The sequence below is a fragment of the Propithecus coquereli genome, unplaced genomic scaffold (assembly GCF_000956105.1).
Source record: "Propithecus coquereli isolate 6110/MARCELLA unplaced genomic scaffold, Pcoq_1.0 Scaffold1, whole genome shotgun sequence".
Classification (NCBI taxonomy): Eukaryota; Metazoa; Chordata; class Mammalia; order Primates; family Indriidae; genus Propithecus; species Propithecus coquereli.
In genome coordinates, this window is record NW_012133857.1 from 15,024,412 (window position 1) to 15,036,119 (window position 11,708).

Genomic DNA, 11,708 nt, shown 5'->3' on the forward strand with positions numbered 1-11,708 from the left:
TATTTTTCCTTCTGGCTCGAGATCTTCCTGAAGTTCCAAGAAGGTCAATCTCACAAGCCCGCAGGGCAGGATTTTCCTCATTTAACAAGCAATCTTGGCTTCATAGACAAGGCCCTCTGACTCCTTCCTCCCCCATACCCGTCTCCCTCCCTCCTAGAAAACACCACCCAGCGTGACCTTCTCCCTGGTGGAGACGGTGCCTCCTTTCCAGCTCATGTAAGTGGCATCAGTCAATTTAGCACAGAAATACACAGATACAATAATGATATAATTATGTGATGTAAATATTAACTTCATCCCTTTCCTCATCAGTTCTGTTTTCCTCACCAGAGGTCAAGGGAAGTCATGACAATAAAAATAATAATAGTAATTACAAGAAGTATGTCCCCAAAACAGAGAAACCACAAGGCCCATCTCAACATACAAACACAGAAACAGAATTCACAAACGCGGCATTTCTAGGAGTGAATAACACAGTACCGTGGGAGGGGCACGGCTGGGAGAAGCTGTCCGTGTTTTTCCAAGTGCAGGTGTTCACTGTTCAGGATCTTGTGCTTCTTCTCCCTTCATTTTCCAGGGTTCACTTCCCCAAGTCTGGGACCAGCCTAAAGGCCCCTGAGGGCCTGGTTGTTTCTTTCTGGCACTCTCTCCTCCCTTCTGCTCTCCAGCCCCTTCCTCCTCTCCCCTGTGCTTCACCTGCTGACACCCCAGCGCCAGCACCCCAGGCCGAAGGTTCTCCAGGTGCTGTTGGGTTCATCTCAGTGCTTCTGCTTCACTTACTGCACAGTCACAGGGGGCCAGGGGCTAGTCCAGATCCCAGTTCTCTGGAGGTGTCAGGGTGGGCGGAGATAAGACCTGAGGCAGTCTGGGTTTGAGTTTCAGCGAGACAGGAAGCCCTGTCTTGCTTTTTATCTCTTTTTTGCCTCCTTTCTTTGTCTTGGTTTTTTAATAGAGAGAATCTCAAACCCTATGCTCCTGTCTCCCCCAGGTCGGGTTTGTGCGTCACTAATTTGTTCATAGGAAGGCTGGGAACAACTTTTCATTTAGTCCTCCTCCTCCCCTCTGTGTTCCCCAGCCTGAGAAACTGCTGATGGCAAAACACCTCCCCTACACGCCCAGGCAGGAAGTGCCCTTGCCATCCAAGCCTCACCCCCAAGAATCAGCAGGACTTACAGTTTCTAGCTTTTTCCTCTACCTTTTTTTCCCTTTATAAGACAAAAAAATCTTCCTAAATGCATCATCCATGCCTGACCCTTACTTAGCAGAAAATAGAGATTCCAGGGTTGGAAACTTCTGGCCTTCCCTGTGGCTCCTGAGCTAATTGATGTCATCTTGAATCCTTAAGGACATCTATTCCTGCCTGGGTCCCAGAGCCATCCTAAGGGTCTCCTACCCTCCCTCCATCTCAATAGCCTCCCAGTCCTCCATGGCCCTGGACAAAGCCCTGGCCCTGATCTTGAGGACCAGCTACAGCTCTCAGACCTTCCTGTGCCCACCCTCCCAGGGATGAGGTGTGCTTGCGTCGCCCTGGGAGACAGCCCACTCCTCCCAGCCCCACACTTCCCCAGCTCCTCCTTGCACCTCCAGTCCACAGAGATGAGGGGTGACATTCCCCTGGAGCCCACCCCTCCCTGCTCATTGGCATGGAGACCTTGATGGTGGAGAGGGGGTCCTATTGGGGGGGTGGGTATCCCAGCAAACCTGGACCAAAGTAGAGCCTGAGGCCCTGACCACCCCAGGTTCCAGGAGGCTCTAGCAGTCTCTGCCTCTGTGATTCTGAGATGGAGAAGAGGTGCTGGGCCATGCGAGAGAACACCAAGATATCAAGGCACGACATGGGGCGAAGGAGCCTTGCTGCTCCACCTTCTCGACGTCCCCACTTTCCCTCCCCAAGTCCTCAGTCGGGTAGTCCCTTCTTAAAGGGACTACCTTAGAGGCCACTTCCATCTCCTCTGGCTGCCTGAGGGCCCCTTACCCAGAGACCCCCTCAGACCCACCCACACACCCCTTCTGAGGGTCACTCAGAATGGCCATTGTTCTGTAGGCTGGGAGAGAACCACCCAACCCTCTTGCCTCTGGGCACAACCGGAAATGAGCTCGGGAAGCCAGGCCATCTCTGAGAACAAACGGCAGGTCCCACGGGGCTGCCAGTGGCCAGAGGGTGCTGGCTCCAGCCTGAGAATGAGAGCACAGAGGGGTGGGAAACAGGCTCAGGCACAGGGCCCTCCACTAGGCCCCAGTCTTCTCTGGAGGTGGCCCGGTAGGGGTGTGGGGGCAGAGACACCCGTCTCTAAGAGGCGGTCAGATGTCCTGGCCCCCTCTGCCCCAGCCGGGTGGGTGGGAGATGCTGGGGGCTGCTACTGGGCTCCTTGGCCCATCCTGACCGCCCCTCGTCTGCCCTCTCCTACGTGGCCTCCACCTCCCGGGGCGTCCGGTTGTGCTCAGACTGCACCCGGCTCTTCACCTTCTTGCCCAGCTCCAGCCCGGCCCAGCTCTTGCCCTTAGTCTGCTTGCCCCGGCCCCGGCTCCGGAAGGAGCCCGAGCACTCCCCGCTGCCCCGGCACCACACGCGCTCGCAGTACTCATCCACCCGGGGCAGGCTGGCGAAGCCAATGAGCTGCAGGATGTCTTTGTACCAGGCCTTGGGGGGCGCAGGGGCCGGGCCTGCCCGGGTTGGGGGCTCTTCTGGCCTTGGCTCCCGAGGGAACAAGCTGTCCAGCTGCGAGGCCTCGATAACCTCCAGAGCCAGGCGAACCACAGTCTGGGAGAAACCGTGCTCCAGCGTGGTACAGGTGTAGGTGCCTGCATCGAGGCGGCTGAGCCTGCGGAACAGCAGCCCCTGCTCCACGTGCAGGACTCGCTCGTCCGTCTTCACCTGCCGGGTGGGCAGAGGGCGTGAGCGGGGTGCAGGCCAGGACATGCACCATCGGCCTCTCTACCCCCAGCTTTGCCCAATTTGCCATCCTTGGGCCCAGTGCTTGGGCACTTCCCCTTGCCCAGTCTCCCCTTTCCAGGAGGGGACCAGCAGAGTGGCAGGAGCTGCCTCCTCTAGACTGTGGGCTAATTGCAGGCAGGGCCTCATCTTCCCAGAGCCCCAGGACATGGCCTGAAAAGGGCCTTTTCCAAGATTCGACTGACTGGGGTCTCCCCTAGTCAGAGAACACCAATCTTGGCCCCGGAGGGCCCTGGCACATGTTCCCAGGGAGCAGAGGGGTTAAGACGGTATCTACAGGCTTTACTCAGGGGACGGGCTGCACCCCCAGCCCCAGGACTAGGCTTTAGAACCTCCCTCTAGTCCATACACGGTTGTGTACCCTCACCCCCAACGCACGCAGGCATGCTGGGCCTCCCCTGTCGTGGCCTGCACTGTTCACTGCCCCCATGTGGGAGCAACGGCCCCAGCCCAGGGTGGGCTGAGTGCCTGCCGCAGCATGGGAGGCAGGAGTGCTGCTCTGATCCCAGCCTGCCTCTGCCTGAACCCTGTCTGGGCTTCGGTCCATGCATGCTGAGGGTGGATCGCTTGGGCTGTTAGTGTTGTGTAACTTCATCTTGTTGCTGCCTTCTCCCCTGGGGAGTCTTCTCGGTGCCCAGCCCAACAGCTGGCCCAAGGCTGGCCTCCCCCAGTTCCCAAGCTGGAGGGAGAGCCCCTCCTGTAATCAACCTCTCCCTCCCCTCCCCTCCCCTGTGAGGGAATGGTGCCTCACTCTGCCCTGCCCACACCCATCCTCAGGCCCCAGACTGAAGCCATCTCTGGGGTTGACAGACCTTTCTGGGTGGGGGAGGAGAGGGCCTGGGCAGACAGCTGGACTCTAAGGAAGTGTGGGGCCACGTATTGCGGGGTGCAAGGGCCAGTGGTCAGGGACTCAGGCCTGGGACAGAGGAGGAAAAAGAACACCTGGGGAAGAGACCCCTTCAGGGATGAGCCACAAGTGTGAGCATGGGGGATTTCCTTCCATCTCTGCTGCCCACCTCTCAGACTGGGGGAGGGGGGTTCCAGCCACACCTGGCTGGATGTTCCCAGATGGTAGAAATAGAGGCACCTCCTTCTAGGCATCCCAGGGGCCTAATACACACTTTTCTTAGGTTGATCTTGGCACATTCCCCCCAGAGCATCTTCCTAGGGCTCAGGGCTTGGGGTTCAGGGAGAGAGGTGACCTCAGGACACATGGAGGCTGGTGACAGGGTCCTCACTCACCTGGTCAGGCCCCTCATCCCCTGGCCTCTGCAAGAACCAGTGCACGGCAGCCTGGGGAGACTTGGGCAGGCACTCCAGGAAGGTGCTGTTGTGCTCTGTGCCATAGACCGTGGTGACTGCAAGTCCCGCAGCCTCCTCTGGAGAGGGGCAGAGGTCGGTTCAGCTTGGGAACTATGGGACCCAGGCCCCAAAGCCACCACTGACTCCCATATCCCAGGATCCTGACAATGTGACAAAGACCTAGGCATTCATTGACTACCCCAGGCCAGTCACTGTGTCCAGAGACCCTTTACGCATGCACTGCCAGGAGCTTCACAGGTAGGGAAACTGAGGACTGTTTGTTACAACAGGACCAGCCTGAGAACACACTTCATGGGGGTTGAGCTGAGGCCACAGGGGCCAGTTGGGGCCCTGTTAGAGTCCAGCCTGTGCCCCCACCCTTCTACCACTCACCTTTCTGGCTCTGGCCCAGGCACTGCAGGGCAGGGTTGCCGTGCCGGATGTCCTGGCGGCGGAACCGGCGCTTGCTGGGACTGGGGCGGTAGCGGGTACAGGAGGTGCCGTCCCAGGCACAGTAGGGGTCCCGGGCCAGGCAGCACTCTGCACAGGCACTGCCATAAGTCTCACACTGGTGCAGCCGCAGCTGGGCCACACCCAGCCGAGAGCCCACGTAGAGCATTTGCTGGGGAGGGACACGGGCAGAGTCTGTGGTGAGCCCAGGCTTTGCCCAGAAGCAGTCAGGTTCCCAGCCCCCTTGGTTTCCTGGGACCCCTGCCATTCACAGGAACTCTTCCAGAATCTCTTAGGTTCATTCACGAAATAAAGTGTTTACCACCCACCTGTTATATACCAGATCCTGTGTCACGACATGGAGACGACAGGGCAGACCCAGGGTCTTTTCTCTAAGAGGCTTCTTCAGGCCCTCCTTGCTGCTGACCTTTGCCCTCTACCCCAATGGCCTTCATCCTGACTTGCCTCTGACCTTAGAAGTGTACCTTGCTTTAAGCAATCCCAGTGTAAAAGTTGGGATTTACCCAAGGATAAACTGGGGCAGATAAACTTGGGGAGATGGTACTTACCACTTGGCAAATACAGCAGGCCTCTAAAAAGGAGCTCCTTCATTTGATTTAAAATCTGGATTTTGTTTTCAAGCACACTTTTGTCTCCCTTATGAACTGGTCTTTGTGGCTAGCCCCTTATCTGAACACAGCCTCAGGGCACCTCCCATTGTGCCCTGGTTTCATGCCTGTGAATCTCAGCTCCCAGCCATTCCTGGCCACTCGCTGCGTGGGCTAATCAGGCCTGTGCACACAGCTTTCCCCAGACCACAGCAATGCTCAAGGAGGCTGCGCCCAGGGGCAGAGGAAGGATGCAGCTGCTCTTACCCTTTTGACAGAGATTTCCATCTCGGTGATGGGTGTTGGCACCTGGGGAAGGAGCAGAGTCTCAGCGTGGGGTGGGTGGCATGAGACCCTCCCCTGAACCCCTGCTTTCAGCCTCCTCCAACTGCTGGGGTGGAAGCCACCCAGCTTACAGCCTGGCTGATACACCCCCTGGCAACTAAGGCTAGACAGTCTTTCCCGGTGGTTTCCAAGAAAGGACCCCTGGTCCTGGCTGGCCTCCAAGCAGGAGGTTTGGCTAAAAGCACAGAGCTCCTGTGTCCCCACCCACAGCCCTGTTCCCCAGGAATAAGGCAGCTGTCCCAAATCACCCAGCTCAGGTCCAGGAAGCACAACAGTCCCAACACGGAAGATCCTGCTTGAGTCTACAGAGGGTCCAAGGAACCCCTGGGGGATTTAGGGTCTCAGCCATCTCCCACTGCAACTTGAGCCCATCAGGGCTTTGTCAAGGGGCACTCCACTGGCCATCCGTCCCTGGCACACTGGGCACTGTCAGCTCACAGACTGCGCACCGGGCCTACAGTCACTCAGAGGCATCATCAGCAAGGCCTTAGAGGGGCCTGCTCAGTGGGGCCATCGCTTTCAGCCCCACCCCCATCCCTTATCCCTAAACCTAAGTTTGGTAAAGACAGGCCGGCTCCCTCCTGTGTGCTCCTGCTCCCCTGTAGCCAGGTCCAGACCCAGGGACATCAGCCCCCTGCTCACCTTAAACACCTGGAGCTCCTCCAGAACCACCTCCTCGGGCTCTGCTGAGCCCCCTTCCTGGAGGGCAAGGACTTTGAGCACAGAGCCTGAGTCTGGGGCAGGGGAAGAGTGGTCAGCGGAAGAGGAGGGGGAGCCCAGCACCCCGCACCCCTCCCCAGCCTGGCCACCCTGACTCAGTCCTCTTACCAGTCCCTAGGAAGATGACGTCATATGTGCCATCCTCCGCCTCCACACGGTCCACCACAATCTGGCGCAGTTGCTGGGCCAGGTGGGTCTTGACAAGGACAGGGCGGCCATGCTGAGGCCGCACAGGCCGGAACATAAGTGGGTGGGCTCGGGTGAACTGCAGCACCTCATCTGGGTAGTCCTTGGTGCTGCCAAAGGGCCGCCCTGGCTGCGCGGTCATCTTGCTGGGGCACTGTGGGCAGCAAAGGGAGCCCTAAAGTATCCTGGGATCACATGGTGTCCCCCCCGCAGCCTGTTTCCACCCCTGACAGGGGAACCACTCTTGCTGTGGAGGGCTCTTCTCCCTGCACCCCAGCGCACCAGGCCCTCTGGAGCCCCAGCTCAGCTGCTGCCCGCTGCCTGGGGACTACATCTGGACAGAGGGCTGTTACAAGGAAGAGACCCGGCATCTGCTCAGGCCTCTTTCCCTGGCCTGGCCCGCTCAGAGACTCACCACGCCAGGGCGGGGGAAGGGCACCTTGCCCCCGTAGGGCCCCCACTGGTGCTGAGGACCCTCTCGGTGGGCAAAGGGCCCGTTGAAGACCTCCCAGATGTCTGCCATGTGGTACACGCAGACGGCGAAGCCCTGGAACACAGCACTGCCAAGGGCAGACAGGGATAGTCAGGCCAGAGTGGTCGCCATAGGCAGGAAGGGTGTGGCCTGGCTCCACAGGCTAGACAGGGGGTGACAGTGCCTGCAGCAAGCAGAGACTCCGAAAAGCAAGGACACCGAGGCAAAGGCAGAGAGAAGGAGACAGAGAATGCAGTCACAGGTCACTGAATCAGGGACAAAGACAGGGATCCATTGCCAGGCTGGAGCGTGATGGCAGCAGCTCACCGGGGGGGCCAGGGTGGTGGGGTGCAGGGAGGCTGGGTGTGCCCACCTGACGGTGCTGAACAGTGCGTATACCTCGAGGCTCTTCCCTGCCTTGGGCCACAGCAGGAACACGTCCTCTGGGACACAGAAGGGAGTGTGGCATCATGGCCCCTGCTGATGCCCCTGCTCACCAGCTCTGAGCCCTCCCACGCCCAGCACCCAGGCTTTCTTGGCCATGCCCTTACCTAGCCGGTCAAAGTGGGTCTCAGCACCTGCAGGGCCGGGCACCGAGCACACCAGCCTGGCCTTGAGGAAGGTGCTCCATTTGTTCACCAGCACCCGCTGGCCACCGGCATCATTCTGGGGGTGGGGACCATCGTCAGCATGGGGCCCCCTGAGGATGGGCCCACCGCCCACTCCTCCACCCTCACCTACGCAGGAGAGGTATGCACATCAGCTCTGCATCCTTTCCTCAGTTTCCCTATTGCTGTCGGGGATACAGGCCTGGGAAGGGCAAGAACTTGAACCTCACCACCCCTGCACAGCTCTCACCACACAGACTCGGCCCACGCGGCTGATGGTGACATGACCTGGGCTGCCATCAGAGGAAGGGACAGTCTCCGAGAAGAAGAAGTACACCTTGTCATTGTCTTGGTCAGAGTTGTCAGGGATCCGGGCGGCCATCACGAACCGGGGCTCTGGGAGGGTGACAGGGTTATGCTGGGGAGAGGGGCCCCAGGGGAGGATGGGGCTGAGCCCAGAGTGGAGGGGAAAGGCAGGGATCCCCCAGGAGGCTGGCGTGCTGGGGGTGATGTAGCCTCTCCTCCCCACTCCAGCACCTCCTCTCCTGTTAGTCCAGGGGCAGAGCCCACCTAGCCTCGCCCCAGCAGGCCTCACCATGCAAGAGGCTCTGGTCAGAGTCAGAGCGCAGGGCTGGTCGGGGACCCCCACTTCGGAAGATCATGGCCTCGCGCCCCAGGAAGTCAGCAGTGAGGCCCGTGTACAGCTCCCCGCCTGGGGTGGAGGTGGGGGCAGAGTCAGGGGAGGAGGCCCAGGCCCAGCAGCAGGCGCATGCCTGCCCTCCCCAGTGATATAAACCATCTCCCACCCTCCCTGTCCCCCCCAGCCTGGGCATCACTCACCTACAAAGGTGGTGGCGAAGGGACGGCTGGGTTCGTGCGGGCACCGCCCCCGCCCACCCTCCACACTGGTGGGCTCCAGGCGGAGCACGTGCTAGGGAGACAGGACGGGAGATGTCACCTGGGAAAGAAGCACCAGCCCTCCCACACCCGGGCGGCGCAGCGGCCCTTGCGTGTGGCTGGAGAGTGGGGGGTGGGTGGAAGACATCCTCTTTCAGGGCCTCTCTGACGGGTCGGCTCCCTGGCACAAAGGCGCCTTTCAGGCCCCTGCCCCTCTGTCCCTACTCAATGGGAAGCGTTCATGCAACGGGAGAAAATGTCACGGCCTCCCAGTCACTTAGGAGCCCAGCCCAGGCTCACCTCCCCACGGTGTCCAACAGTGATGAGGGCACAGATGGGCTGGAAGGCCCCGGTGCCACAGGCCAGCAGGTGGGTCCGGTTGTGGGGCTGCAGCACCCGCACGAAGTTGGCACACTCCGTCTATCAGGGAGAGGGAGAATGTGGCTGGGGTGAGAGGGTGTGCCCACCACCTCCTCGGGCTCAGCCCCGCCTGGTGATCAGCTCTGGAGAAGGGGTGGGGATGATGTTCTTCACAGACTTCCAAATGCCCCTCAGCAGAGGCACCTGGGGGCATGGCCACAGGCCATCCTGGGGCTGAGGGCCTGGGGTTGAGTTGGGGGACCGTCCCTCCCAACAGCACTCACCAAAGGATCTCTTCCCTTTCGAACACATTCCTCCCTCTGTCCTGGCTGTGGTGGCCACAGGACCTGAAACACAGCCTGGCTGACCTCAGGTACTCCTCTGACCTCACAGCCTCAGTTTCCCCAACTGGCCTCCCAGCTGGAGGTGCCCAGCTCTCAGACAGACCCTTTCCCCTCTCAGCCCACTCACCTCCCGGGGATCTGGCCAGGCCTGGTCCAGCCGCAGAGAGTAGAGGGTATCAAGGCCCCCCAGAAAGAGGCGGTCTCGGTACTCGTCCAGGTACATGGCCTGGAGGTCCAGCGAGCCGCGGGGGCCCAGGAAGATGGCAGAGCGGTTGGCAGACAGGAGGTCTAGGAGGCGGCAGAGGGCGGGTTAGAGCTACTCGGCCTACTTCCCCCAGCCAAGGAGTGGAGGTGGAGGGTCCCAGCTGTGCATGTGCCCCCCACACACTCACATCTGGAAAATGTTTCCATTCACAGGACTGCTGGAAGGCTTTCGGAACATGGCTCCTGGGGGCGAGTGGGATAGGAGGCTCTGAGCCCCCACCCAGCCCAGCCTACCGGGGCCTGCTGCCACTCCTCCATTCTTTAGTGCCCCATCTCTCAACTGACATCTTCCCACTGTCCCATCTGTGCCTTCCCAGTCCCCAAGGAAGGCAGCCCCACTGGCAGAAATTAGGGCAGCAAACTGGGCAAAGCGCTGGGACAGGGTGGGTGAGCGTGAGCAGCGTGTAGCCTGGCTCAGCCGGGGGGCTGGCAGCGGAGGGGGCCCCCAGCAGAAGGAATCCCAGGCAACAGCCTAGTATGCGGAAGGGCAGGTGTGGCCAGGAGGGGCTCCTGCCTCCAGTCCGGAGCTGTGGCCACAGAGGATTTTTCTCCCCATAGACGCTGCCCAGCTGGGCTCCAGAGGCGGGAGGGGGCTGTCTAGGGACATTGATCTCAGGAGTTGAGGATCCTGAGATAGGTCCTTGAGGTTTGGCTGGGGAGGTGGAGGTGATGGGGCAGGCAGTAGGATGATGCAGGAAGGGGGCATGGCCAGCCTTGGGGAGGCCCAGAGTACCCTATGCCTTCCCCACAGGGGCAGCTGGGCCCGGCACCCACCCCTCCCGCAAAACTCGTCGACAGTCTCTCCCAGGAAGCCCTCATGGATGACAGCACTTTGGGGAACTTTTCCTATTTGGGGCTTTTTCTAGTAGCCTGACCTCCCCCCAAAAGCACAGCTCCTAGGACAGGACCATACTCCTCCTCAGACTTTCCAAGGTGGCGCGATGTCCCCACAGAATCTCCCCAGCAGGCCTGTGTCCCCCTCGACTGGGGTTCCCAGGGGAAGGTGATCACCCCTCTGGTTTCCCCAAGAAGAAGAATCTGCCCAGCCTGTGTCTCAGGGACCCTTCCCCATGGCCCATCAGAGGGGGCCTGTGCCAGCTACAGCACAACACACCTAGGAGAGCACAGAGGAAAGCCCCAGCCAGGGTGGCCAAGGAGGGGAGGCTGGAACTCGCCCTGGGCTGTGTGGAGCTTCCACGATGGAGGCGGGATGAAAAAGCCAACTTTAGGATGTGGGCTGCAAGGGGGCTCCTCCCCATCCCTGCGCTGGAGGACCAGAGGGACAGCATGCTGCCCCACGGGCCACCCTGGGCAAAGAGCTGCTAGGCCCAGACAGACCCTCCAGACACGCCCTCTCTATCCCCTCTCCTCTGCCCAGTCCCCCATCCCCTCCCCATCTCTCTCTGCCCCGTCTCTACTGAGGTCTCTCAAGGTCTCCCAGGGCCCCCCAGCACCCCCTCAGGCTTTTTTCCCCGGGTCTCTCTCCCTCCACCCTGGTCATGTCTCTCAGCACCTGCCTCCCTCCCCCTTCCTGAGAGTTGTGCAGGGAGTGGCTGGCCCCATCCCCTCCAGCTGGCTGGGAGTATGGCAGAGCCTGGGACACCCATGGACATACACACAAACAGGGCATGCAGTGGCCAGTACCTCGGTAGGAGAGCCTCAGGCGGGGCACACCAGGGCTGGGGTTACCCCCACAGAGCAGGAGGCCCCCCAGGAGGCAGCAGATGGCCAAGGCTGAGGGGGCCATGCTGGGGAACCCAGGGCACCGCTGCCTGCGGAGCAGCCCTCCAGTCCCGCTGCTGGCTGTAGTTTGCTCTGTTGCCACCAGGCCAGCCACTTATAAGGCAGTGGCTCCACCCAGTCCTGGGCGGGAAGGCAGGAGGAGGAGGGGAGGAGGCAGAGCCTGGCCATCCACCTGCAGCTTCTCCCTCCACCTTGGCTAACCCAGTGCATGCCTTTGTGTCAGATTGGCCAGGTCCCCACTGGGGAGACTTTCCCATCTGCACTGTGGACACTTTGCACAGAGAGGTATTCACAAATGCAGGTCCCCCAGCTCCAGGAAGGTGACAAGGTAGGAAATAGCCTGAAAGGGAGGTCGGGGATCAGAGGTCAGAGGTTGATGGACTGGGTGGGGGTCTGGCTGGGATCTGCTTTGTTCCCTGCCCCTCCAGTGCCCATGGCAGAGGTCCCCACAAACTG

At 60.4% G+C, this 11,708-nt stretch overlaps 1 protein-coding gene across 1 annotated transcript; it reads right to left on the minus strand.

Moving 5' to 3' along the window:
• Positions 1 to 2,287: 2,287 nt before the first annotated feature.
• SEMA3G (sema domain, immunoglobulin domain (Ig), short basic domain, secreted, (semaphorin) 3G) lies at positions 2,288 to 11,256 on the minus strand. The gene is made up of 16 exons (XM_012638933.1): positions 11,154 to 11,256; positions 9,373 to 9,533; positions 9,186 to 9,248; positions 8,842 to 8,961; positions 8,485 to 8,575; positions 8,240 to 8,356; positions 7,895 to 8,040; positions 7,588 to 7,702; positions 7,410 to 7,479; positions 6,980 to 7,124; positions 6,487 to 6,718; positions 6,301 to 6,392; positions 5,581 to 5,622; positions 4,649 to 4,877; positions 4,196 to 4,332; positions 2,288 to 2,875 (listed from the first exon to the last, which is right to left on the minus strand). Exons 1-16 carry the CDS (start codon positions 11,254 to 11,256, stop codon positions 2,405 to 2,407), a joined length of 2,334 nt encoding a protein of 777 aa, XP_012494387.1. The 3' UTR covers positions 2,288 to 2,404.
• Between the last annotated feature and the right edge of the window lie 452 nt (positions 11,257 to 11,708).

Excerpts from the sequence above, each read along its gene's own strand:
- SEMA3G (XM_012638933.1), bottom strand. The coding sequence starts at position 11,256 with ATGGCCCCCTCAGCCTTGGCCATCTGCTGCCTCCTGGGGGGCCTCCTG. Across the intron at positions 8,357-8,484 it reads CTTCGCCACCACCTTTGTAG|GCGGGGAGCTGTACACGGGC; the intron begins GTGAGTGATGCC and ends CCTCCACCCCAG. Across the intron at positions 5,623-6,300 it reads AGGAGCTCCAGGTGTTTAAG|GTGCCAACACCCATCACCGA; the intron begins GTGAGCAGGGGG and ends CTCCTTCCCCAG.